The sequence below is a fragment of the Neofelis nebulosa genome, chromosome 9, assembly GCF_028018385.1.
Source record: "Neofelis nebulosa isolate mNeoNeb1 chromosome 9, mNeoNeb1.pri, whole genome shotgun sequence".
NCBI lineage: Eukaryota > Metazoa > Chordata > Mammalia > Carnivora > Felidae > Neofelis > Neofelis nebulosa.
In genome coordinates, this window is record NC_080790.1 from 66722661 (window position 1) to 66746504 (window position 23844).

The 23844-nt window shown below is 35.4% G+C and overlaps 1 protein-coding gene and 1 pseudogene across 9 annotated transcripts in view; one reads left to right on the top strand and one right to left on the bottom strand.

The window, feature by feature from the left end:
* CCDC88A (coiled-coil domain containing 88A) overlaps positions 1-23844 on the top strand; it is a 141109-nt gene that overhangs the window by 51381 nt on the left and 65884 nt on the right. For all 9 annotated transcript variants that reach the window (XM_058684065.1, XM_058684066.1, XM_058684069.1 and 6 more), the window contains exons 6-8: positions 5525-5608; positions 7162-7302; positions 14804-14976. In XM_058684065.1, coding sequence (XP_058540048.1) covers positions 5525-5608; positions 7162-7302; positions 14804-14976 — 398 coding nt within the window. The remainder of the gene's footprint in view (positions 1-5524; positions 5609-7161; positions 7303-14803; positions 14977-23844) is intronic.
* LOC131486134 (sushi repeat-containing protein SRPX-like) lies at positions 8730-11684 on the bottom strand (annotated as a pseudogene).

Below are 23844 nucleotides of genomic sequence, written 5' to 3' on the forward strand. Positions count from 1 at the left end.
AAAAAAATAAAAAATAAAAAAAATACCCACTACTGATGAGCGTTATGTAAATTTAAGTAACATAGTGACAGCATAAATTTGGTTGTAACTCCTGGTTACTGTTTGGTTATTGCTGGTTACGAAAATTGACAGGAGAAACAGAGCAGAACTAAGGACTTTTTATGAACAGTTTAGGGAAAGCCTAAATAAAATATTAAAGAAACCATTATTACCATTTGTAAAAGCAATAAAAAAATATTATAAAATCTAAGCTGCTAACCCCTACCCTATTTTCTATAATTCTCTAGTATCCTATATTTAAGATAGAATTTAGATTTCATCCTGTAGGTATTTGGGAGCTGCTGATGCTAATGACATCAAATGGGTAACAATCAGAATCTCCCTGTCAGCCCCTTTAACTGCCTGTATGAACAGTGTGATATCTTTGTGGATACTGAAGAGCCAAAATGTACTTCAGGAGAAGAAACTGTTGACAAAGCTAAATAGCCAACAAGTATTGTTTAAACACTGTCTAAAATGTAATCTCAATTACAGAAAATCTATTCCTGTGTAATTCAACAGGTTAAAAGTCTGACATTTAATGTTATAACTTGCATAAATATGTTTTTCCACATCAGGATTAGTTTTTTGTTATACTTGTGATTCATAGGTAGAAATAGCAAGTTAAAGTTTGCTGATATGATACTAAAGTTCAAGAATTCAGTGAGCCACAAGTTTTAAAAGATGCTATATTCATAAAAAGAAATAGAAATGGAAAGAAGCATAAGAAAATTGGAAAACATTAAGACTTTTTTATCTTCAGTTATACATAAATATAAACCACAGGAATAACTTTGAATACAAAGAAGATTGTTCAAGGCCAGGGCTTATGTATTTTCATTATTGACTAATTAAACCAGTCCAGTTCCACCAGAATCTTGTTCAGTGGGTAACAAATCTTCTAAACCAGTTCTGAGTATTAGCTAAACTTTTTATGGACACATAGCTCTGCATCTGAGCCATGAGATAGTTGAGAGAAGATTCCCAATTTCTTTCTTCAAAGACCATGTAAAATTCAGCAGAACTTAGGTTTATATTAGTGCTGGCTCTTCAGTCTCCAAAAATATTATTTATTTTGGACTTTCACCAGTTTGCATAGTATTGAAAGTAACTGAGTGTCAAGTGTGATTGGAATTAAAATTTTGATCTTTATGTGTGCCCTCATAAGCAATTACAAGACTCATATTTGATTCAGAAAACTGTTTTTGAACTTGCTCAGCTTGAGGGCTACACTCTGATGTTTTTCTACCAGTTATCTGTAAACCATCTTAAAAACATTTTAGAACATTAATTATTCCATTACATTTGGGGAAATAATACATAGCTTCTAGTTGAGGCATTTATTTTTCTGAGAATACATGAAAATAGCAAATGTAGCTTAATATAAAGAGGGAATTTTTTTGCTGAAACTTTTTTTTTTTTGTCATGGGAAAATTTATACCTAACATAAAATTCACTGTTTTACTAAATTTTTAAATACAGTTCATTAGCATTAAGTACATTCACATTGTTGTGCAGCCATCACCACTACCCATCTCAGAACTTTTCTCATCTTCCAAAACTGCAACTCTATACCTGTTAAACAGTAATTCCCTATATCTCTTTTACCTCCAACCCCCGGCAACCACCATTCCACCTTGTCTTTATGAATTTGACTAATCTAGGACATCACATAAGTGGAATCATACAGTATTTGTTCTTCTATAACTGATTTACTTCACTTAGCATAATGTCTTTAAGGTTCATCAATATTGTAGCATGTGTCAGAGTGTCTTTCCTTTTATGACTACGTAATATTCTATTGTATGTATATACTACATTTTGTTCATCCATCCATTGATGGACACTTGGGTTGCTTCCACTTTTTGGCTATTGTGAATTATACTATTGTAAATATGGGTATACAAATAGCTGTTTGAGTCACTGCTTTCCGTTTTTTTGGTGTCTATCCAGAAGTGGAACTGCTAGATCATATATGGTAGGTCTGTTTTTAACTTTTTTAGGACCTGCCATATTGTTTTCCATAGTGTCTGTACCATTTTACATTCCCACCAACAGTATATAGAGTTCCAATTTCTCCATATCCTCGCCATCATTGATTATTTTCTATTTGGGGTTGTGGGAGAACCATTCTTTAAAGAGGGAATTCTAATTTTTCTATATTTATTTTACATGGCTTATTTTGGTTTTACTTTTGATGGAACTATGATCTCTATTCTCTATTCAGTCATCAGTGTTCTTATTCTTACTGAAAACAATGCATGTGTTCCTCATTTTACTGTTTTATTGTTCAGTAACTTGTTTTGGGTACTCTTTCCTTATTTTTGTATGATTTTTAAACATAAACCTGTTTTCTTTAATAAGAGAAAGCACTGAGAGTACTAAGTAAAACTATAAGGAATTTGAGGAATAATATATTAAGAGATGATACTCTGGTGAAAGATGCAGAACTTTAGGGTGAATGCAGTTCTCCCCACCAGGCCTCCAACTTCCTACCCACATAACTTTTCTGCTCTTTTCCTATATCCCAGCTTCCCAGATATTCTTAGAATATCATGGTAATCTGCTGACTTAAGTATCAGTTGCTATTATAGAGTTAGAAATAACTTTAGTGCCCATAACACATTCAAAACTTTATATAAAGATAAAAGAGAGCTTCATTTTAAGTGGAAAAAAACAATTTGTAATGATTATTTAGTCTTCTTCACAAGAGTCTTCATTGCTGGAAGTAAAATTATTTATAGGTCTATTTTTAACACCATACTTTTTTTTTAATGTATATTCATTCGAGATAGAGAAGGAGAGAGAGAGAGAGAGAGAGAGAGAGAGAGAGAGAGAGAGAGAGTGAGCGCATGAGGGGCAGAGATAAGGAGACATAAAAACTGAAGCAGGCTCCAGGCTCTGAGCTGTCAGCACAGAGCCAGATGCAGGGCTTTAACTCAAGAACCACGAGATCATGACCTGAGCCGAAGCTGGACGCTTAACCAATAGGAGCCCCAACACCATACTTCTTTATTTATGCTCTGGAACTGGGCTGTCAATACAGTAGCCTCTGTGAGCCACATGTGGGTATTTAAATTAAAATCAATTACTATTAAATAAAATGAAATTTTCTTTTTAAAAAAAATTTGTAATGTTTATTTTTGACAGAGAGAAACAGCATGAGTAGGGGAGGGGAAGAGTGTGAGAGAGACAGAATCCTAAGCAGTCTCCAGGCTCTGAGCTGTCAGCACAGAGCCCAATACGGGGCTGGAACTCACAAACCGTGAGATCATGACTTGAGCCTAAATCGGACACTTAACCAACTTAACCAACCACCCAGGCTCCCCTAAAATGAAAATTTCAATTTCTTAGTTGCATTAGCTACATTTTGGTATTCAGTAGCTGTATACCTGTATTGGACAGGTATATTGGACAGCTGTATTACTGTATTGGACAACACTTAAATAAAACTTTGGTCTGATAATTGAACTTCAGAGTTGTATCTTCTCTCATTCTCTTTTCCATCTTGATAGTCTATCCCTCAAGATCCTACAACCTTCATTCTGCATTCTTTAAAAAAGCCTAACCTATTTATGAAGCATATTTGGAATTCTTGAAACTTATAGAGTTTGAATAAAGATGAGATTTAGTAGAAACTGTGGGTATTTTAAGAGTAAAAGAAGAAATCTCATTGATTTGTGTTGAGACTGTGTTAAACGATGAGCTCTTAAAGATAGTATAAATAAAGAAATAATGGCTATAGGGCTTAGAAAAGGGAGGTATATGTGTTGAAGGCAGACAAAGATATGGCAGTTGAAATCGGGGGACCCTTCAGTGAGTCATAGTTGTCATAACCCTGCCAATTTTATATGATCATTCACTCAAAAACTATGTATAGGTCAACATCTTTGGAACCATTAAATTTAAAAATTGGGCATATCGTAACTAAAAAGGTAGTTAATATATACCACAGATGTACTATCAGAAAGTTATTCTTGTCACTAGACCTATCACATACTATTTACTAGATTAAAAAAATCTTATTTTTAAATTGACTAGTTTTAATCCCATTCCCCCAAAACTCTGATTTCCTAGTCACAGCTAGAAATTGTACATTCTCAGGAATTTAATTTTAAAGTTTATTTATTAATTTTTGGCAGAGACTGTGCAAGTGAGTACATGTGTAGGTGGGGGGGCAAAGAGAGAGGGAGAGAGAGAATCCCAAACATCTCCATGCTGTCAGCACAGAGCCTTTGATCTCACAAACTGTAAGATCATGGCCTGAGCTGAAATCAAGAGTCAGATGCTTAACCTGCCGAGCCAACCGTCACCCCATAATTTTAATATTATTATGTCATTCTAATAATTTTGTTTTTACAGGACACAGAGCTTTTTGCACTGATGGGAATGTGTTAAGTTAAATTGTAGGCAATGGAAGTAGAATGTTACGATTTGATATAATAAATACGTAGAGTGTAAATCATAACCTTGCTAAGTTTCTTAATGATCTAAGAACCAATTTTTCTTTTTGTGAGTCTATTCTCTTCACTAGTAGTTTGGTAATTGGCCCAGGAGATGCAGCTTAAGCTAGACAAGGCAGTGCTTTCTATTTTGTATGCACTTCTCATTTGGTAGCTGCAAGAATACATTTATACTAGCAGTTGGATTGTAGTTTAAGAGATGTAGACCCAGGAGGCAGAAATACTAAGATGCATGTTAAACTGTTACTTAGTACTGAGAAAGAAAAGGATTAGATTTACATCATAATATTTTTAGTTTATATAAAGATTTTTTTAAAGTTACACAATAAATGCTGCATTTATTCCACTTGATACACGTATACTTATATATATATATATATATATTCTTAAATTTTGTCCCTGGTAACTTTATGTTATTGTAGAAACAAATCAAATATTTATTGTACCACCTTATAAATGTTGAACTGGGCCACAAAAGTAGGTTTCTTTTATTAAGATTGATAGGATGAAGATGTGAGAATGGATTGTAAGCTTGAAGTAAAAATTGCTTACAGTTTTTTTTTTTTCCAAGAAGAAAGGCTGTTTTGTTTGATGATAGCCAAAGACTGACTGAGCTTTTTGGCTGTATTCCGAATTCTGCCACTGACTCACTGTGTTTTTTGGCAAGTAACTTATCCTCCCTGAAACAAGTTCTTGATTCTTTACTTTTCTGTTTGTAAAGTTAGCATAATAATATTGTACTGACCTCACATGGGTTGTGTAATGGTTTCCCACTTTAGAACTTTACAGCATAAAAATAGTATGGGTTTTCAGTGCCATGCTTTTTAAATAAATATTTCTAAATTGTTATCTTTTTGTTAAGTGAGTATATTAGACCATTTAAATGCAAAACCAACAAAACCCTCATTGTAGTGTTCAAAACATAACCAAACTTTTTGGCCTATTGAGTTTTTAGTTATTTACAACATATTAAGGACTATATCCCATAAAATGTGAGTGATTGTTTTATTCATTTCTTTTAGTGTCAGAAAAAAGAAGAATTTATTGAAAGAATTCAAGGTTTAGATTTTGATACAAAAGCAGCAGTTGCCGCACATATTCAAGAGGTAATAACCTATATACGGTTTTTATATACTAATTTTTATAAAGCTTGTGGTGTGTTTATATGTCCCCAAAGACTTGAAGTCCTATGATGAGCAAGAACAAATCAAAGTCAGATTTAGATGAACTCTGCTATTAGACAAAGTGTCTTCTCTTTAGAGATAGTTTCTTAAATGAATCCTCATGGCACAGTGCTAACTAACTACAATGTACTGTTGCCTTTATCCATAGGGACATTAGGTAGAAAGTGTCTGAGGAATGAAGTGTATGTCTTTGTTAGACAGCACAGAATGAACAGTACATAGTAAATAGAAGCAGCAGAAAATGGATCACTGCCTGTAATGTGAAGTAAGATGATAACCCGAGTACTAAGTCATTCCAGTGATTTTCTTTTGAATGAATGGACACAGTATAATTTTTATTGAAGATGTTACTTGAATTATAACACATTAGTCATTTTAACATCTATATAAGAACTCAAATCTAGGACATATTGTGCAATATTAAGTAATTGATACAGTTAACAGATGGATTTTAATTTCTGCATCTATCTAGTCTTGAGCTTTTAATCTTGTGTACTTAAGAGGACTTTTTAGAACTAGATCATGTTAAATTTACATGTTGATTAGAGAACTAAGATAAGAGAGAGAATTTTTAAATAGTAAAAATTAGTAGTGTTTAAAATAATTCTCTATTTGAATAACCTGTGTTCTGTATATCATCTTTTCTCTTTGTTAGCGTTCATAGAGCCCAGCCTTCTTGTCAGTAATAATGTTGTCAACAGTAAGCATATTAGTACTCCACAAGATACCAGGGTTTTTGTTTTTGTTTTTGTTTTTGTTTTGGGAGTTTCCCCTTATATTTATTTGTTTGTTTATGCTAGCTTTGTAGTTTGTATTTTATTTTGAATAAATGCTAAGTATTGCAAGTTACTAAATTTGCCATCATTCTTGAAAGTGTTTTTTTTATTATTATTATTTTTGCGGTTTCTTGTGAAAGTTAAAGCAGAATATCAGAATCACAGTGAGAAATGGAAAGCAAGAAATAAGTATTTCATTTATATAACTTTTGCATTTTTTTAAAATCTTTATGTTGGTAGCCCTTTTCTCCTAAGGTTCTGGGACAGTGTCATCTACAGAATCTGTAAAGATGTAGCTTTTCAAGTATAAAAGTGCAATAACATATATCCTACAAGATTAAAAAACTTTTGCTTTTGAATCCAGCACAATTTAGTCTTACCTAAAGAAAAATTCATTTGATTTTGTTAAAGCAGTTATCAAACATGTCAATATTACCTTCCCCTAGTAATGCCTGAATTAAATGTTTTGCTTTTTAGCTGACAGGAAAACAAATATAAATTTTTTATTTAAAGATTATATTTAGTAAAAATAATTCTTAGTATTAGCCTTTTTACCAGGTCTTCTTTAGGCATCATATTTGCTTCTCATTTTTATGATATGGACTGTATGATATTTAAGCTAATATTGCAGTAAAGTGAAACCAATTTTTAAGTATTAGCCATTTAGAAAAATTGCTGATTTTGATTTCTTTCCTAAAGGTAACCCATAATCAGGAAAATGTGTTTGATCTGCAATGGATGGAAGTGACTGATATGTCTCAGGAGGAAATAGAGCCACTCTTGAAAAATATGGCATTACATCTAAAAAGACTTATAGATGAAAGAGATGAACATTCAGAGGTTTGTAAATTCCTTTCAGAATATTGTGAAGGTTTGCTTTCCAAAAAAGGCAATTTCAGAGGGTTTTCAAATTGATACTCTGTTTCTTAGGGACAGGTAATAAAGTACGTTATGTCTTTATTTTTTGCAACACAGGAACAAAAAAGGATATTTAAGAGCCCCAAATCACCAGTAAAGAGATTGCAATTAGATATTCTTTTTTCCATTCTTTTAAATTATTATTCTGATTTTGTTCCTTTGTGTTTTTTTAAGTCCTCTCCATAGCTCTGGCAACAGTACAATAGTGTGAAACTGAAAATACTGTTGATGCAAATGGAAAAATCATTGCTTCGAAGCATGAGAATTTGCTTAAAGTTAATTTCTTTTATTGCCACATTTTGAGGTTGGAAAAATAAGTGTTAATAAATGGAGAATAACAGGTGTTCTAAATAAAATGTCTCACAAAAAGGTCTCAAATTTTGTAGTCAGTAAATGAGGTGTGATTTTAAAAAAGAATTATTATAGGCTCCTGTAAGAGTACTTGGCTTTTTTAAAAGAGTAAAATTGCACCAGGATTTTTGCCTGCACTCTCTGAAAACAGCTAATTTTATAGGAGTCTAGACTTCAGTGCATGTGATGGTGAGTAATATTTTGTTAATAGCAGACCAAAGTACTCTGCCATTCAGAAGAATGTATGGCTTTGATCAATTGTTCCATTTACATGGGAGAGACAGTTTTGAACTTATTTATAGAGAATTTGATTACTCTTTGGACTAATGAAAGACTTGTTGAAAGACTAATGAAAAAAGAAATTCCTAAAGGTTTTTTTTTTTTTTTTCTGAACAAAACTTTCATGTTAGTATAGTTGGGAATTTTCAGTTTTTTTTCAGGCATTACAAGAGAAGAAAATAGAGGAAATAAACAAATATTTTAGAGTGACAACTACATTTTTTTTTTAAAATCTAAGACAGGTCAAAAGAAGAGAGAATTGAAAAATGTCCCTAGTATACACCAAGCTTATCCTGAAATACTAAGATTATTTTATTTTCAGTCTGAGTTTTGACCCATGTGCTTTATCTTCTTTTTATATTAACATCTTTCTACTGCTTTATTCTTTTTCTGAAACATTCTTCCATTTTTATTTCTTCTATTTGTATTTTGATAAGGTGTCCTCCGACTTCTGAGGGCATGTATGAATTGTTTGATCTCACTCTGTGAAGTTATTAATATTGGGTGAAGAAGGATATTATTTTGGAGAATGTGAACAAAATATTTGTCATTATATGATCTATGTCAAAACTAAGGAATATGAAACACTATAGTGATTGTTTGATGTATTATCCTATCATGCCTGACTATGTATTTTCATTGAATTTGTTTTTTTAACAAGCGAAAATTGGTCGTGTTCTCTTGTCTCAAGCTATTTGGGAAACAAGTTGCTAGCTGGTTTAAACCCCGTTCTCTAGGGCAAAGTTTTTCAGTTTGGGCCACCAGTGGACTAATTAGAAAAGATCATTAAAAATAATTGTGGGGCATCTGGGCGGTTCAGTCAGTTAAGCGTCCAACTCTTGATTTTGGCTTAGGTCATTAATCTCATGGTTTGTGAGTTTGAGCCCTGTGTTGGACTCTGCACTGACAGCATGGAGCCTACTTAGGATTCTCTCTCTCCCTCTGTCTCTGCCCTTCCCCAACTCACATTTGCACTTTCTTGCTCTCTCATAATAAATAAACATTTTTAAAAAATAATAATTGTGAAAAATATTAAGTGTAATACAATAATACATAATGTAATAACTTTGTATTATTCAACTAGATTGAAACAAGTTCTTATTTAGATTTTCCCTTTAGCTCTTCTGTTTTCTCCTCCAAAATATTTTAATATATTTTTCCCTCTAAAGTATTTATTTATTTACTTATTTTAAAATTTTTTTAGTATTTTGTTTTTTATTTTTGAGAGACACACAGAGTGCGAGCAGGGAAGGGGCAGAGAGAGAGGGAGACATAGAATCCAAAGCAGGCTCCAGGCTCTCAGCTGTCAGCACAGAGCCTGATGCAGGACTCAAACTTGTGAACTGTGAGATCATGACCTGAGCTGAAGTCAGACACTTAACCAACTGAGCCACCCAGGCACCCCATAAAAATATTTTATTTTATATAAAAATTTTATGTAAAAAAAACAGAGGAAAGTTTGGTGTCACACTGAATAAACACATTGAAAGCATATGTATGGTTGTGGTTTGTAACTTCTCTACAAAACTTACCAGGCATGCCAGAGGAAAGAAAGAAGGAGTAAGTATCATATTCATAACATTTTTTGGAACGCTTCAGAGTACAAAATGCATCATGCTCATTTTTAAGTGCACAGAAAGCTATAATAAAATTAGACTTTCAAAATTACAAATAAAAATCTGTACATAAGGATATTTTTAAGGCCCTTCCATGTGCATAGCACTATGTAGAAAGAAGAATGGAACTTCCAGGAGAAGAACCATCACAGCAGGTGTTACACATAGGTCTGCCTCTTTTCAGCTTGCAGACCCATCTCCTTGTAAGGGGAAGGTGTCACTCAGGTTGAAGAGGGCCATAGGCGTCACTAGTGCTCCTTGTCCACACTATGCTTATCACAAGCACCATGCTAAAAGAATAGAGTAGGGGGGCGCCTGGGTGGCTTGGTCAGTTAAGCGTCCAACTTCGGCTCAGGTCATGATCTCGCAGTCTGTGAGTTTGAGCCCCACGTTGGGCTCTGTGCTGACAGCTCAGGGCCTGGAGCTTGTTTCAGATTCTGTGTCTCCCTCTCTCTCTGCTCCTCCCCTGTTCATGCTCTGTCTCTCTCTGTCTCAAAAATAAATAAACATTTAAAAAAAATTTTTTTAAAGAATAGAGTAGGATTTGCAGCAATAGCCTGAACTGCAGAGCTAATGCTGCAGACATAATTTTTGCTCCTATCCTGCTGATGAGGGCCAGGAATGTGCCTACCAGGTCCCCTGCGGTGATGTGTCAAAGATCCAGGCCACACTGTGCTTGCTGAAGCATTCCCATTTGCAGCCAGTAGAAGAGAACTATGGATGTGGACACAGTGATCCTTTTCTCATAAAACTGGTATAGAAGTCATAAAACTGCTATTCTGACACCGACATTGACATTCATGGCTACACAGGTGGGCTCTGTGCCAGTTCAGGCCAGGTTGGATTGGTAGAATCATGCAGGGCTACCCTGTAGCTCATAGCCACTGATGCAGGAGAACTCACAGGTGGCTCTTACTGCTGCTGCTGGAACATACCATGTAAGTGTTTTCTATTGTGTTGAGTTTACCTTTTTGTCTGACTTTAACTTGAAATATGCTAATGTCGTTAGCTCTGTCATAGACTACTGGCTCTTGTGACCTACTAGAAAATTTGAGTTGGGGAGGGGGGAGACACCTTTTAGAATAACATCAATTAGAATTGTTTCTGCTTTGTATCTTCCCTTGGGAGGGTCTCTGCGGAACCCAGACTGTCAGCTTATTAAGTTAAGCAATACATTCCTTCACACTTGGCCACTTAATTCTAGAAGGTTCCATAGCCACAAAGGTGGCTACTTGGCTGCTCCAGGCCTTTTTGCCCATACATGTATATCCTGGTAAGCGGTAGTATCCCAGGAGTTAAAGCAGGCACCATTTATGCACTTAAATACCCTCCATTTGGTGGCCTGGCAAAAGTAGGACATTACCTTTCAGTCAGTATTAAGAAGCTTCAGGCTGCTCACAGGATGCCCTTCCTTGTCAAAACAGAGCCTTTTTTTTTTTTTTTTTTCTGTTTTGATTCATCTTTTGTTGTAATTGTTTTACTAGAATGTATAGTGTGTAGAATGTATAGAATGTATCACTCTGTTTTTAATTTTCACTTTTTATTCTGGTTAAAATTTTTCTTAATGTTTGTTTTTGAGAGAGAGAGACAGATTGTGAGTGGGGGAGGGGCAGAGAGAGAAGGAGAAACAGAATCTGAAATAGGCTCCAGGCTCTGAGCTGTCAGCACAGAGCCCACCGCAGGGCTCATACTTGTGAACCCTGAGATCATGATCTGAGCCAAAGTGCGACGCTTAACTGACTGAGCCACCCAGGCGCCCCTTAACTTTCTTATTCTTAATTCCTTGTAACATGTATTTCTTAAATCCTCTTCTTTTACTAAAAACCAAATAGGAGATTTTAATGAATTTAAGATCTCTTTATTGTCACTGTTTATTTTATGCCAAGCTTTGTGTTACATTTTAATATACTATCTTTGTAAGTCAGTATAATAACCTCATCTTAATAGATTGAAGATACTTGAACTCAGAGAAATGAAGTAATTTGCTGAGTCTAACTCCAATGCCTGTTTTCCTGTTGTATAAAACCTTTGCCAAAGTCCATGAATGTGCTCGCACATCTCTGATTCTTTTCCTCAATTGGGAGTTCTGTAAGAATTATTAAATCATCTGAATTTTTTCTTTGCTTTGATACATCTTTTTATGTTCATACCTGGATGTATATTAATAAATATCTGCTGTTTGCAAGATCCTGTGCTAAGAGTGCTTGGGAGCAACAAAATGACAAACTTTCAAAAAAGGATCAAAGATCATTACAATCTAATAGGGAAGTTATTTTAATAAAATAATTGAGTTTTGGGGGCACCTGGGTGTCTCAGTCAGTTAGGCATCCAACTTTGGCTAAGGTCATGATCTCAGGGTTTGTGAGTTTGAGCCCCGCGTCAGGTTCTGTGCTGACACCTCAGAGCCTGGAGCCCACTTTGGATTCTGTATCCCCCTCTCTCTCTGCCCTTCCCCTGCTAATGTGCTTGCTCTCTCTCTCTCTCAAAAATAAATAAACATTAAAAACTTTTTAAAAAATAATTGAGTTTTTAAATTTTTTAAGTATTTAAAAAATTAGTTGATATAGTGTTATAGGAGTTTCAGGTGTACAGTATAGTAATTCAACACTTCCACACAACACCTTGTGCCCATCACAAGAAGTGCACTCCTTAATCCCCATCACTTATTTCACCCATCTTCGCTCCCCCCCGCCCCCATACACACACCTTTCTGGTAACCGTCAGTTGATTCTCTACAGTTAAGAATGTTTTTTGGTTTGCCTCTTTCTCTTCTTTTTCCTCTTTGCTCATTTGTCTTTCTCTGACTTAACTTCGCTTAGTGTAATACTCTTCTAACTCCATCTACATTGTTGCCAATGGCAAGATTCCACTCTTTTGGATGGCTGAATATTACTTCATTGTGTGTGTGTGTGTGTATACACACATACCACAACATTAGCCATTAATCAGTCAGACATTTGGGCTGTTTCCATAGTTTGGGTATTGTAGATAATGCTGCTATAAACACTGGGGTGCATATATCCCTTTGAATTAGCATTTTTGTATCCTGTGAGTAAATACCTAAGAACGGTTTCCTTATGTCTTAAAATAGGCATAATGCCTGTATTGCAGGTTATAGTATTGGATGAAATCTTGTTGGAAAATCCTCTATCTAGGAGTTCAATAAATATTCATTCCCATTTCTTTTTCCCCAGAGAGTGGGCTATAGTTAGAGAATGGCATGGTAGTGTTAAATTAGAAAGTAATGATGACATTTAAGGGCTTATTTGTAGTTTCATTCTGAGTAGGAACTCTATAGAGTAGCCAGGAAAATCTGGGCAGAAAGGAGGAGTTGAGTGGTTAAAGGTTCAGGCATATGTATAGGTGCCAAGGGAGTAATGGTAGTAAAGGAGGCATGGCACAAGAGAGGAATGGTTCCTTCATTGGAAAAATCTGAATATATTGAATAGAGAGCAGATGTGGAGTTGTAAAGAGAAAAGGAACTGATGAGAAGTCACATTCTATAGTTTATCAATAGGCTTACTGGAATCTGTGAAAGCAATAGTTGAAAAGACCTTGATTCAGGTGCTGAAATATATCCCAAGGATAAAGAAATGAATTCTGATAGGTGGTTTTTAAAAAAAGAAAAAGAAGAAGAAAAAAGAAGGATAAAAGTAATGATTCAGTGAGGGCATTAGAAGACTTGGTGATAAGAAAGCAAAAATGGTGATTTCATTGTCCCAAGGTAGTTACCCCACCTATTCTGCCTGGAGTAAGACAGTTGAAATTACTAACAAAGACAATTTCTGTTTGCCCAAGAAGTTTGAAAGAAAAGCTGAGTAATTGGTTTAGAATAAGAGTTTTTCAATAAAAGGAAAATTGGAGGAAAATTATTGAGTCAGGTAAATGTAGGTTAGGTAGCCCTTAAAGTTCATGTTTAGGGAGAGTAGAATGAGATTTATGTCCCTTGGAGAGACTCTAGAGAAAGGAATAAAGGAAGCATTGAGATGGGATGCAGATTAGAACTAGTCTTAAGAAAGAACATAGAAAGGATACGAAGTCAAGAGGCTGGCCCAGGAGTCTTGGCATTGCTATTAGTTTTGTGATCATGGACAAATCAATCTCTGTGCCTCAGTTACATTACTGCAGAATTAAGAGATTAAACTAGGGTTGCCTGGGTGGTTCATTTGGTTGAGCATCTGACTCTTGATTTTGGGTTGGGTCATGATCTCGCAGAGCCCCCTGTTCAGGCTCTGTGCTGACAGTGCAGAGCCTGCTTGGGAATCTCTCTCTCTCCCTCTCTTTCTGCCCCTTTTCTGCTCTCTCTTGTGCGAGTGCATGCTTTCTCAAATAATAAATAAATATTTTTTAAAAAGAGAGAGCAATTGAACTAAACCTCAGAGGTTCTTTTAGGTCCCGCTGAGGTCCCTGTTTACAATTCTAGAGCAATGTTGTGTGAAAATGGCAAGATTGCATTTCTGTGCTAATACAGTAACCACTAGCTCCATGTGGATGTTATATACTTAAAATGTGGCTAGTGTCACTAAGGAACTGTATTTTTGACTTTTTAAATTTGTAGTTAACTATTTGTGCTATTGGCTACCTTATTGGACAGCATGGTTGTAGCCATATTGCGCTTGGGTTAATTTCTTTCCTTTGTCAACAAGTCTTTTACACCTTTCCAATAGTTGCTATCTAGTATAGTTATTTTACCACATTTGATTCCTTTATTAAAATATTAGGGAGGGAAAAAAGTATTAAGTCTTATTCTAGTGTTATCTAGTAATAGCTAATCCATGAACTGTTGCGTGAAACTTTAAAAAAAATTTTTTTAATGTTTATTTATTTTTGAGAGATAGAGCATGAATGGGGAAGGAGCAGAGAGGGAGACACAGAATTCAAAGCAGGCTTCAGACTCTGAGCTGTCAGCACAGAGCCCAACATGGGGCTGGGACTCAAGAACTGGGAGATCATTACCTGAGCCAAAGTCGGCGCTTAACTGAGCCACCTGGGCGCCCCTGTTGCATGAAACTTTTTAAAAAGATAGCTGAATATCACAAAGTTAGATATTTTTGACCAATGAATTGTTTTGGTATTGCAGTATAGTACTTAAACTTAATGAATAGTGTTGGTGTGTTTAGTTCTCTGATATGTAGAATACTAACAGTGATTCTGTGTTTATTTTCATATTTCCTTAGACTATCGTAGAACTCTCTGAAGAACGGGATGGTCTTCATTTTTTACCCCATGCCTCTTCATCTGCACAGTCACCCTGTGGTTCTCCAGGCATGAAGCGAACAGAAAGTCGACAACATCTGTCAGTGGAACTGGCAGATGCTAAGGCAAAGATAAGAAGGCTTAGGCAGGAATTGTAAGTTGCTGATTTTCAAGGCTTATTGAATTTACACGGTTGCAAAGGTGACCTAAAAATGTTTTTCGTCTTATGGAATATAGATCAGTTGTTTCAGCTGCTAGCATGACTCTCAGTCAGAGTTCTCACTACCATTTGTTAAAATGAGAAAAATAAATAGACTGGCAGAAAGTTTTCCTAATCCTAAATCTTACCAATTTAAAGGTTGTCCTTTATTCTGAATTTATGTCCTTTTTATCTTTCTTATATTAAAATGATCTTTCTTTTATAAAATATTGTTCTTCCTTGGCAAATTTGGGTCTCCTTAATCTTTGGGGGGGTCTCCTTAATTTTTTTAATTTTTGTATTTGAAATCTAAAATACTGGCAACCACTGGTTGCCAGTCAAGCAATAAGGTCAGTAAGTTTAGCTCTTTTACAGGTCATTAAGTTTAGCTCTTTTAAAATTAATGTTATAAAAGAGTGAATTGTTGGTTTACAGTATTACAAAAAATAATTTTGTGTTATATTCTGTGTTGAGTAATTAAAATGCCTGAGTCATAGGCTTAGACATGGTAAATATTCATATTGGTTAGTGATGATGAAATTACGTTTATTTAGCTTTAAAGATAATTTGAGAAAAGTCAGTATAAATTTCACATATGCATTCCTTGGTGAATCACATGTAAAGACATAACCAGTGTCTGCTGGAGATATTTTGTACTGTAAAAAGAACAAAGGATTTTTATATTTGGGGCTTTTTTTCTTCTCTTTTCTTTTCTTTCTTTTCTGTCTTTTTTTTTTTTTTTTTTTTTTTTTTTGGTTTGTTTTCCTGGAATTTGGGCTTCAGAGTATAGATTTAAAATTTAAAGCTACAATATAACAATTAAGTTTATTTACAGATTATTTAAAACAGTTAGTTTAAGAAAGTGATTGAATATGCAAGGTAGAAAAAATATACAGTCTCTAGGAAAATTTGAAAACAAAAAAACTACAGCTTTCATTGTGGATGTCTGTGCTATTATGTATCTATTGAAGTGAACACGCCCAGGATATTCTATAAACAGCTGCACCAGGAAAATTAGAGAAGAGATTGCTGTTATTAGTTTGACTGGCAGTTAATGGATAGCCTAAACAGTGCACACTAGTTCGTTCCATATAATTTAGCACAATCTTCTCTAGTCTTTAGATAAAGCATGCAATTAGAACTGCAATGATGGCTGTGAATTCATTTAACATTTTGCACTATATTAGAATTTGATTTTTAAATGAAATTTACTTGGCCATGGAGTGTATTAAAATTCCAAACAACTTAAAGAGATTGGTAAAATTTGGTTTCTCATGTGCTGACTGGAAAATGTAAATGAATATTATTAATGAGTAAATAAATGTGTCAGATACAGCAGATATTCCCAATAACTAGCATTTCATCAAATACCATCTTTTGTCCTTTGAAAATGTGTTCCTTCACAGATATCTTTTATTAACATTTGTTCTAAGTCTTTTTGTTGGGATAGATCTTTACTGAAGTAATAAAGCATGGAAATCATGGTGGATAAAAATAGTTTAGGTTGCCTTCTACCTGATGGAAATAAATAATTGTAATGAGAACATGCAAATTAACTAATAGAATATTACTTACAGGTGGTACATTATACTATAATTGCTTTTGGTTTATTAACATACAGAGTAAAAAATATAATTTGCAATTTGGATGGAAGAAGTAATTCCTTATAAATTTCACTTTTATGTAGTAGTTAATACCCTATCAAAGACTTCCTTTAATAATTCTCTCTGTGTCAGCCTAGCAAAAAACATGTTTGCTACAGACCATGATTAATATAGATACTATTATGCATTATCCTCCATTGTATATTGATTGCATTGTAAGAAGTTAAGCTTCCAAGCTAAATTTGGTCAGATCATCACACTACAGCAAGTTAGATTTGAACAAAGTCGAGAATATGGCCCACTACTAGAGTAGCAGTCAAGAAACTACAGTGTGTGCACCAGACCTGCCCACCTCCCTCCCACTGCTTGCATTTATAAATAAAATTGTACTGAAACAAACAAACAAAAAAATAGTTCTCTCTGTTTCCATGGATCCCATATTTTCAGAGTTTTTCTCTCATACAAATTAATCTCTTTTTTTCCCCATAATTACCTACCTTTATTTTTTTTAATATGAAATTTATTGTCAAATTGTTTTCCATACAACACCCAGTGCTCATCCCAGTAGGTGCCTTCAATGACCATCACCCACTTTCCCCTCCCTCCCATCCCCCATCAACCCTCAGTTTATTCTCATTTTTTAAGATTCACTTATGGTTTGCCTCCCTCCCTCTCTAACTTTTTTTCCCCCTTCCCCTCCCCCATGGTCTTCTGTTAAGTTTCTCAGGATCCACATAAGAGTGAAAACATATGGTATCTGTCTTTCTCTGTATGACTTATTTCACTTAGCATAACACTCTCCAGCTCCATCCATGTTGCTACAAAAGGCCATATTTCATTCTTTCTCATTGCCAAGTAGTATTCCATTGTATATATAAACCACAATTTCGTTATCCATTCATCAGTTGATGGACATTTAGGCTCTTTTTATAATTTGGCTATTGTTGAAAGTGCTGCTATAAACATTGGGGTACAAGTGCCCCTATGCCTCAGCACTCCTGTATCCCTTGGGTAAGTTCCTAGCAGTGCATTGCTGGGTCATAGGGTAGATCTATTTTTAATTTTTTGAGGAACCTCCACACTATTTTCCAGAGCGGCTGCACCAGTTTGCATTCCCACCAACAGTGAAAGAGGGTTCCCATTTCTCCACATCCTCTCCAGTATCTGTAGTCTCCTGATTTGTTCATTTTAGCCACCCTGACTGGCGTGAGGTGATATCTGAGTGTGGTTTTGATTTTTATTTCCCTGATGAGGAGTGACTCCAGAATTGGACCCACAAAAGTATGGCCAACTAATCTTTGACAAAGCAGGAAAGAAAATCCAATGGGAAAAAAGGCAGTCTCTTTAACAAATGGTGCTGGGAGAACTGGACAGCAACATGCAGAAGAATGAAACTAGACCACTTTCTTACACCATTCACAAAAATAATCTCAAAATGGGTAAAGGACCTGAATGTGAGACAGGAAACCACCAAAACCCTAGAGGAGAAAGCAGGAAAAAGCCTTTCTGACCTCAGCCGCAGCAATTTCATACTTGACACATCCCCAAAGGCAAGGGAATTAAAAGCAAAAATGAACTATTGGGAACTCATGAAGATAAAAAGCTTCTGCACTGCAAAGGAAACAATCAACAAAACTAAAAGAAAACCGACGGAATGGGAAAAGATATTTGCAAATGACATATTGGACAAAGGGCTAGTATCCAAAATCTGTAAAGAACTCACCAAACTCCACACTTGAAAAACAAATGATCCAGTGAAGAAATGGGCAGAAGACATGAATAGACACTTCTCTAAAGAAGGCATCCAGATGGCCAACAGGCACATGAAAAATGCTCAACGTCACTCCTCATCAGGGAAATATTAACTCTTTTTTAAATAACAGCTTTATTGAGGTAATTTATGTATCAGAAAATTCATCCTTTAAAAATGTAATTCAGTGGTTTTTAGTATATTCATAGAGTTGTGCAACCATCACATAGTATCTAATTTTAAGATACTTTCATCAACCCCAAAGAAACCCCATACCCAGTAGCAGTCATTCCTTATTCCTCTTTGCCCTTGGCTCTTGGGAACCTTTAATATATTTTGTGTTTCCCTGGATTTACTCATTCTGGACATCCATTAAAATGGATATGGCCTTTTGTGTCTGGCCTCTTTCACTTAGCATAATGTTGTCAAGGTTCATCCATGTTGTAGCATGTATCATTATGTCATTCCTTTTTACAATAATAATCCATTATATGGATATACCACCTTTTGGTTACCCCTTTATGAGTCGATAGATAATTGGAATGTTTCCACTTTTTGACTGTTATGAATAATGCTCCTAAGAACATTCATGGTGAACATTTTTATGTGGACATATGTTTTCAGTTTTCTTGGATATATACTGGAGAATGGAAATGATGGGCCATATGGTAGCTCTGTGTTTAACCTTTTGAGTAACTGTCAAATTATTTGGCACACATTTTTACATTCCCACCAGCAATGTATGAGGGCTTCAGTTTCTCCATAACATCAACAATACTTCTTATTATATACCTTTTTGATTATAGGCATTCTAGTGGGTATGGAGGGATACCTCATTGTGGTTTTGACTTGCATTTCCCTGATGACTAAAGATGTTGAGAGTATCTTTTCATGTGCTGTTGGACATTTGTATATCCTCTTTGGAGAAATGTCTTTTCAGATCCTTTGCCCATTTTAAAATTGAGTTGTGAGATAAACTTTTAAGTGGATGGATGAAATAATGTGAACCCCTGGAAGTGTATTAGAAGTCAGTATAGCTTGCAGTTGAAACCATAGGAGTTTTGGTCATTTCTGACTTAGAAGAGAAATGGGAGGTGTGTCAAGAAGATTTCATAGAGATAATTACATTTCAACCTAGGCATTTATTGGGTATTTTAAAAAGGAACTGCAACAAGTTCAGTAGGCTATAAGGACAAGCATTACAAGAAATTAAGTTGAAAATGAAGGTGTAGATACGTGGAAGGTCATGTATGCAGTACTCAGAAGGTTGGACTTTAAACAGTGGGGATCAGTGGAAGATTTTTTTGAATAGGAGAATAACATCAGTTTTATGTTTTAATGAAGAGATGCTAGCCTAGTAGTTGACTTTTTTTTTTTAATCTAAGTCTAGTGGTTGACTCTTGGTGAATGTTCACATTGAAAAAATGAATTTCGGAGGCATACTGCCTGAGTGTGAATCCTGGCTCAACACACTCCTTCACTGAGTGACCATTGCCAACTTACTTGATCTAAGGCTCTCAGTTTGCTAGCCCATTAAGTAGAAATAATAATTGTGCCTACTGTAGTGTTGTTGTGTGTGGTAAATATCTAAAGTGACCAGTAAATTTAAGCTGATATCATTGGTACTTTTTTTAGAGACTTATGTGAGGATTGAGTGCTTGGCAAAGTGAAAAGTGCTTAGAAATGTGCCTGACACAGATAGTAAGAGCTTGATAATTGTTAGCCAAAAGATGGGCACACCACATGAAATCAGCAAAAAGGTCAGAGAATTAATATATAGAGGAGGAGTAGAGAACCTTATAGTGTGAAGTTGTGGAAGCCAAAGGAGAGAGGGTGTCAAGAAGAACTGAGTTAATTGTATTGACTTCTTGTAAAAGATCCAAAAATAATCCATTGGATTCATCACTAAGGAGGTAATTGACTGTACTGAAAAACAGTATTAGTAGGGAGGTGTAAATGGAAGCCTCATTGTTGGGGATAGAATGGGCAACTGGGTGCAAAAAGGAATTATTTCTTTTTTTTTTAAACGTTCATTTATTTTTGAGACAGAGAGAGAGCATGAACAGGGGAGGGGCAGAGAGAGAGAGGGAGACACAGAATCTGAAACAGGCTCCAGGCTCTGAGTGGTCAGCATAGAGCCCGACGCGGGGCTCGAACTCACGGACCATGAGATCATGACCTGAGCTGAAGTCGGATGCTTAACCGACCGAGCCACCCAGGCGCCCCAAAAAGGAATTATTTCTTAATGAGGCTGGAACTCATGGATAACTGTTCTGGAAAAATTATTTAAATTCCTACTTCACATACATCAAAGTGAACTTCAGATAGATTAAAGAGTTAAATGTAAAAAATGAAATAATGGTGAAAGAATCAGAAAGAAATACAAATGAGTATGTATTTGTTCTCTAGATGGTGAGGAGCTTTGCAAGAGCATAAGAAGTATTCATAAAAGAAGTGGTTCCTCTATTTGTATAAAAGATGCTAAATATGTAAACATCCAGAAAAAAATAAAATTAAAAGCATTTAAATATCCTTCAAAGAGTTAAACAAGGAATTTTTATATGACCTAGCAATTCCACATCTAAATATATTCCCCCAAAATTGAAAACAGACTCAAAACAGGTATTTGTATGCCATTGTTCATTGGAGCATTACTCCCAATAGCCAAAAGATGGCACCAACTGAAGTGTCCATGAACAGATTGTTAAATAAACAAAATGTGCTGTTAGTATACAATGGAATATTTTTCAGACATAAAAATGATGAAATTCTACTACCTGCTATAGCATGAATGAGTCCTGAAAACAGTTTGCTAAGTGAGGTAAGCTATATACAAAGGACAAATGTTGTATGATTCCACTTAAAATCTTTAATAGGCAAATTAGGAGACTGGTATATTAGGGAGTTGCTAGGGGTATGACAGAATTGGAGACTTACTGCTTAATGAAAACAGAATTGTTTGGGGTGATGAAAAAGATTAGGGAACAGGTTGTAGTGATAGTTTATTTAATAACATTGTAAATGTAATTAGTGCCACTAAATTTTCTTTTTTTTTTTTAACTTGTTTTTATTTTTTTAATTTACATCCAAATTAGTGCAACAATGATTTCAGGAATAGATAGATTCCTTAGTGCCCCTTACCGATTTATCCCATCCCCCCTCCCACAACCCCTCTAGTAACCCGCAGTTTGTTCTCCCTTTTTATGAGTCTCTTCCGTTTTGTCCCCCTCCCTGTTTTTATATTATTTTTGTTTCCCTTCCCTTAAGTTCATCTCTTTTGTCTCTTAAAGTCCTCATACGAGTGAAGTCATATGATTTTTGTCTTTCTCTGACTAATTTCACTTAGCATAATACCCTCCAGTTCCATCCACATAGTTGCAAATGGCAAGATTTCCTTCTTTTTGATTGCCGAGTAATCCTCCATTGTATATATATACCACATCTTCTTTATCATTTCATCCATCGATGGATGTTTGGGCTCTTTCCATACTTTGGCTATTGTTGATAGTGCTGCTGTAAACATTGGGGTGCATGTGCCCTTTCGAAACAGCACACCTGTATCCCTTGAATAAATGCCAGTAGTGCAATTGCTGGGTCGTAGGGTAGTTCTATTTTTAGTTTTTTGAGGAACCTCCATACTATTTTCCAGAGTGGTTGCACCAGCTTACATTCCCACCAACGATGCAAAAGAGATCCTCTACTCCGCATCCTCGCATACATCTGTTGTTGCCTGAGTTGTTAGTGTTAGCCATTCTGACAGGTGTGAGGTGGTATCTCATTGTGGTTTTGATTGTATTTCCCTGATGATGATGAGTGATGTTGAGCATTTTTTAAGTGTCGGTTGGCCATCTGGGTGTCTTCTTTGGAGAAGTGTTTATTCATGTCTTTTGCCCATTTCTTCACTGGATTATTTATTTTTTGGGTGTTGAGTTTAATAAGTTCTTTATAGATTTTTGATACTAACCCTTTATCTGATATGTCATTTGCAAATATCTTCTCCCATTCTGTCGGTTGCCTTTTAGTTTTGCTGATTGTTTCCTTCGCTGTGCAGAAGCTTTTTATTTTTATGAGGTCCCAGTAGTTCATTTTTGCTTTAGTTTCCCTTGCCTCCGGAGACATGTTGAGTAAGAAGTTGCTACGGCCAAGATCAGAGAGGTTTTTCCCTGTTTTCTCCTCGAGGATTTTGATGGCTTCCTGTCTTACATTGAGGTCTTTCATCCATTTTGAGTTTATTTTTGTGTATGGTGTAAGAAAGTAGTCCAGGTTCATTCTTCTGCATGTCACTGTCCAGTTTTCCCAGCACCACTTGCTGAAGAGACTGTCTTTATTCCATTGGATATTCTTTCCTGCTTTGGCAGATTAGTTGGCCATACGTTTGTGGGTCCAGTGCCACTAAATTTTCACTTAAAATGACTAAAATTGCAATTTTATGTAAAAAATATGCTACCATAATAAAAATAAAATTTGTTTTTAATTTTTTAAAAAAGCATTCAGCAACTATATAGAAATATTTATAAATATCTTATAAATCATAAAAGGTAGGGACGCCTGGGTGGCACAGTCAGTTAAGTGTCCAGCTTTGGCTCAGGTCACAGTCTCAGGATTCAGTTCGTTATTTCGAGCCCTTTTTGAAAAGTTTTTATTTTAATTCCAGTTAGTTAATATACAGTGTTATATGAGTTTCAGGTGTACAATAAATATAGTAATTCAGCACTTCCATACATCATCCGGTGCTCATCACAAGAAGTGTACTCCTTAATCCCCATCCCCTATTTCACCCATGTCCCCACCCACCTTCCCTCTGGTAAACATCACTTTATTCTGTATAGTTAGGAATCTTTTGGGGCGCCTGGGTGGCTCAGTCAGTTAAGCATCCTACTTCAGCTCAGGTCATGATCTCACCACTTACGAGTTCGAGCCCCGCATTGGGCTCTGTGCTGACAGCTCAGGAGCCTGGAGCCTGCTTCGGATTCTGTGCCTCCCTCTCGATCTGTCCCTCTCCTGCTCGCGCTCTGTCTCTTTCTCTCAAAAATAAATGTTAAAAATAAAACTTGTTTTTAAATTAAAAAAAAAAAGAATCTGTTGCTTGGTTTGCCTCTCTCTTTTTTTTCCCCTCTTTGCTCATTTGTTTCTGAAATTTCACCTATGAGTAAAATCATACGGTATTTGTCTCTGACTTCTTTCACTTAACATAATACTCTCTAGCTCCATCCACATTGTTGCAAATGGCAAGATTTCATTCTTTTGGGTGGCTGAGTGTTACTCCATTGTATATGTATGTACCATGTCTTCTTTCTCCACGGACATTTGGGCTGTTTCCGTAGTTTGACTATTATAGATAAGCTGCTATAAACATTGGGGTGCTTGTGTCCCTTTGAATTAGTATTCGTGTATTCTTTGGATAAATACCTAGTAGTGCAATTGCTGACTGGTAGTGTAGTTCTGCTTTTAACTTTTTAATTTTTTTTA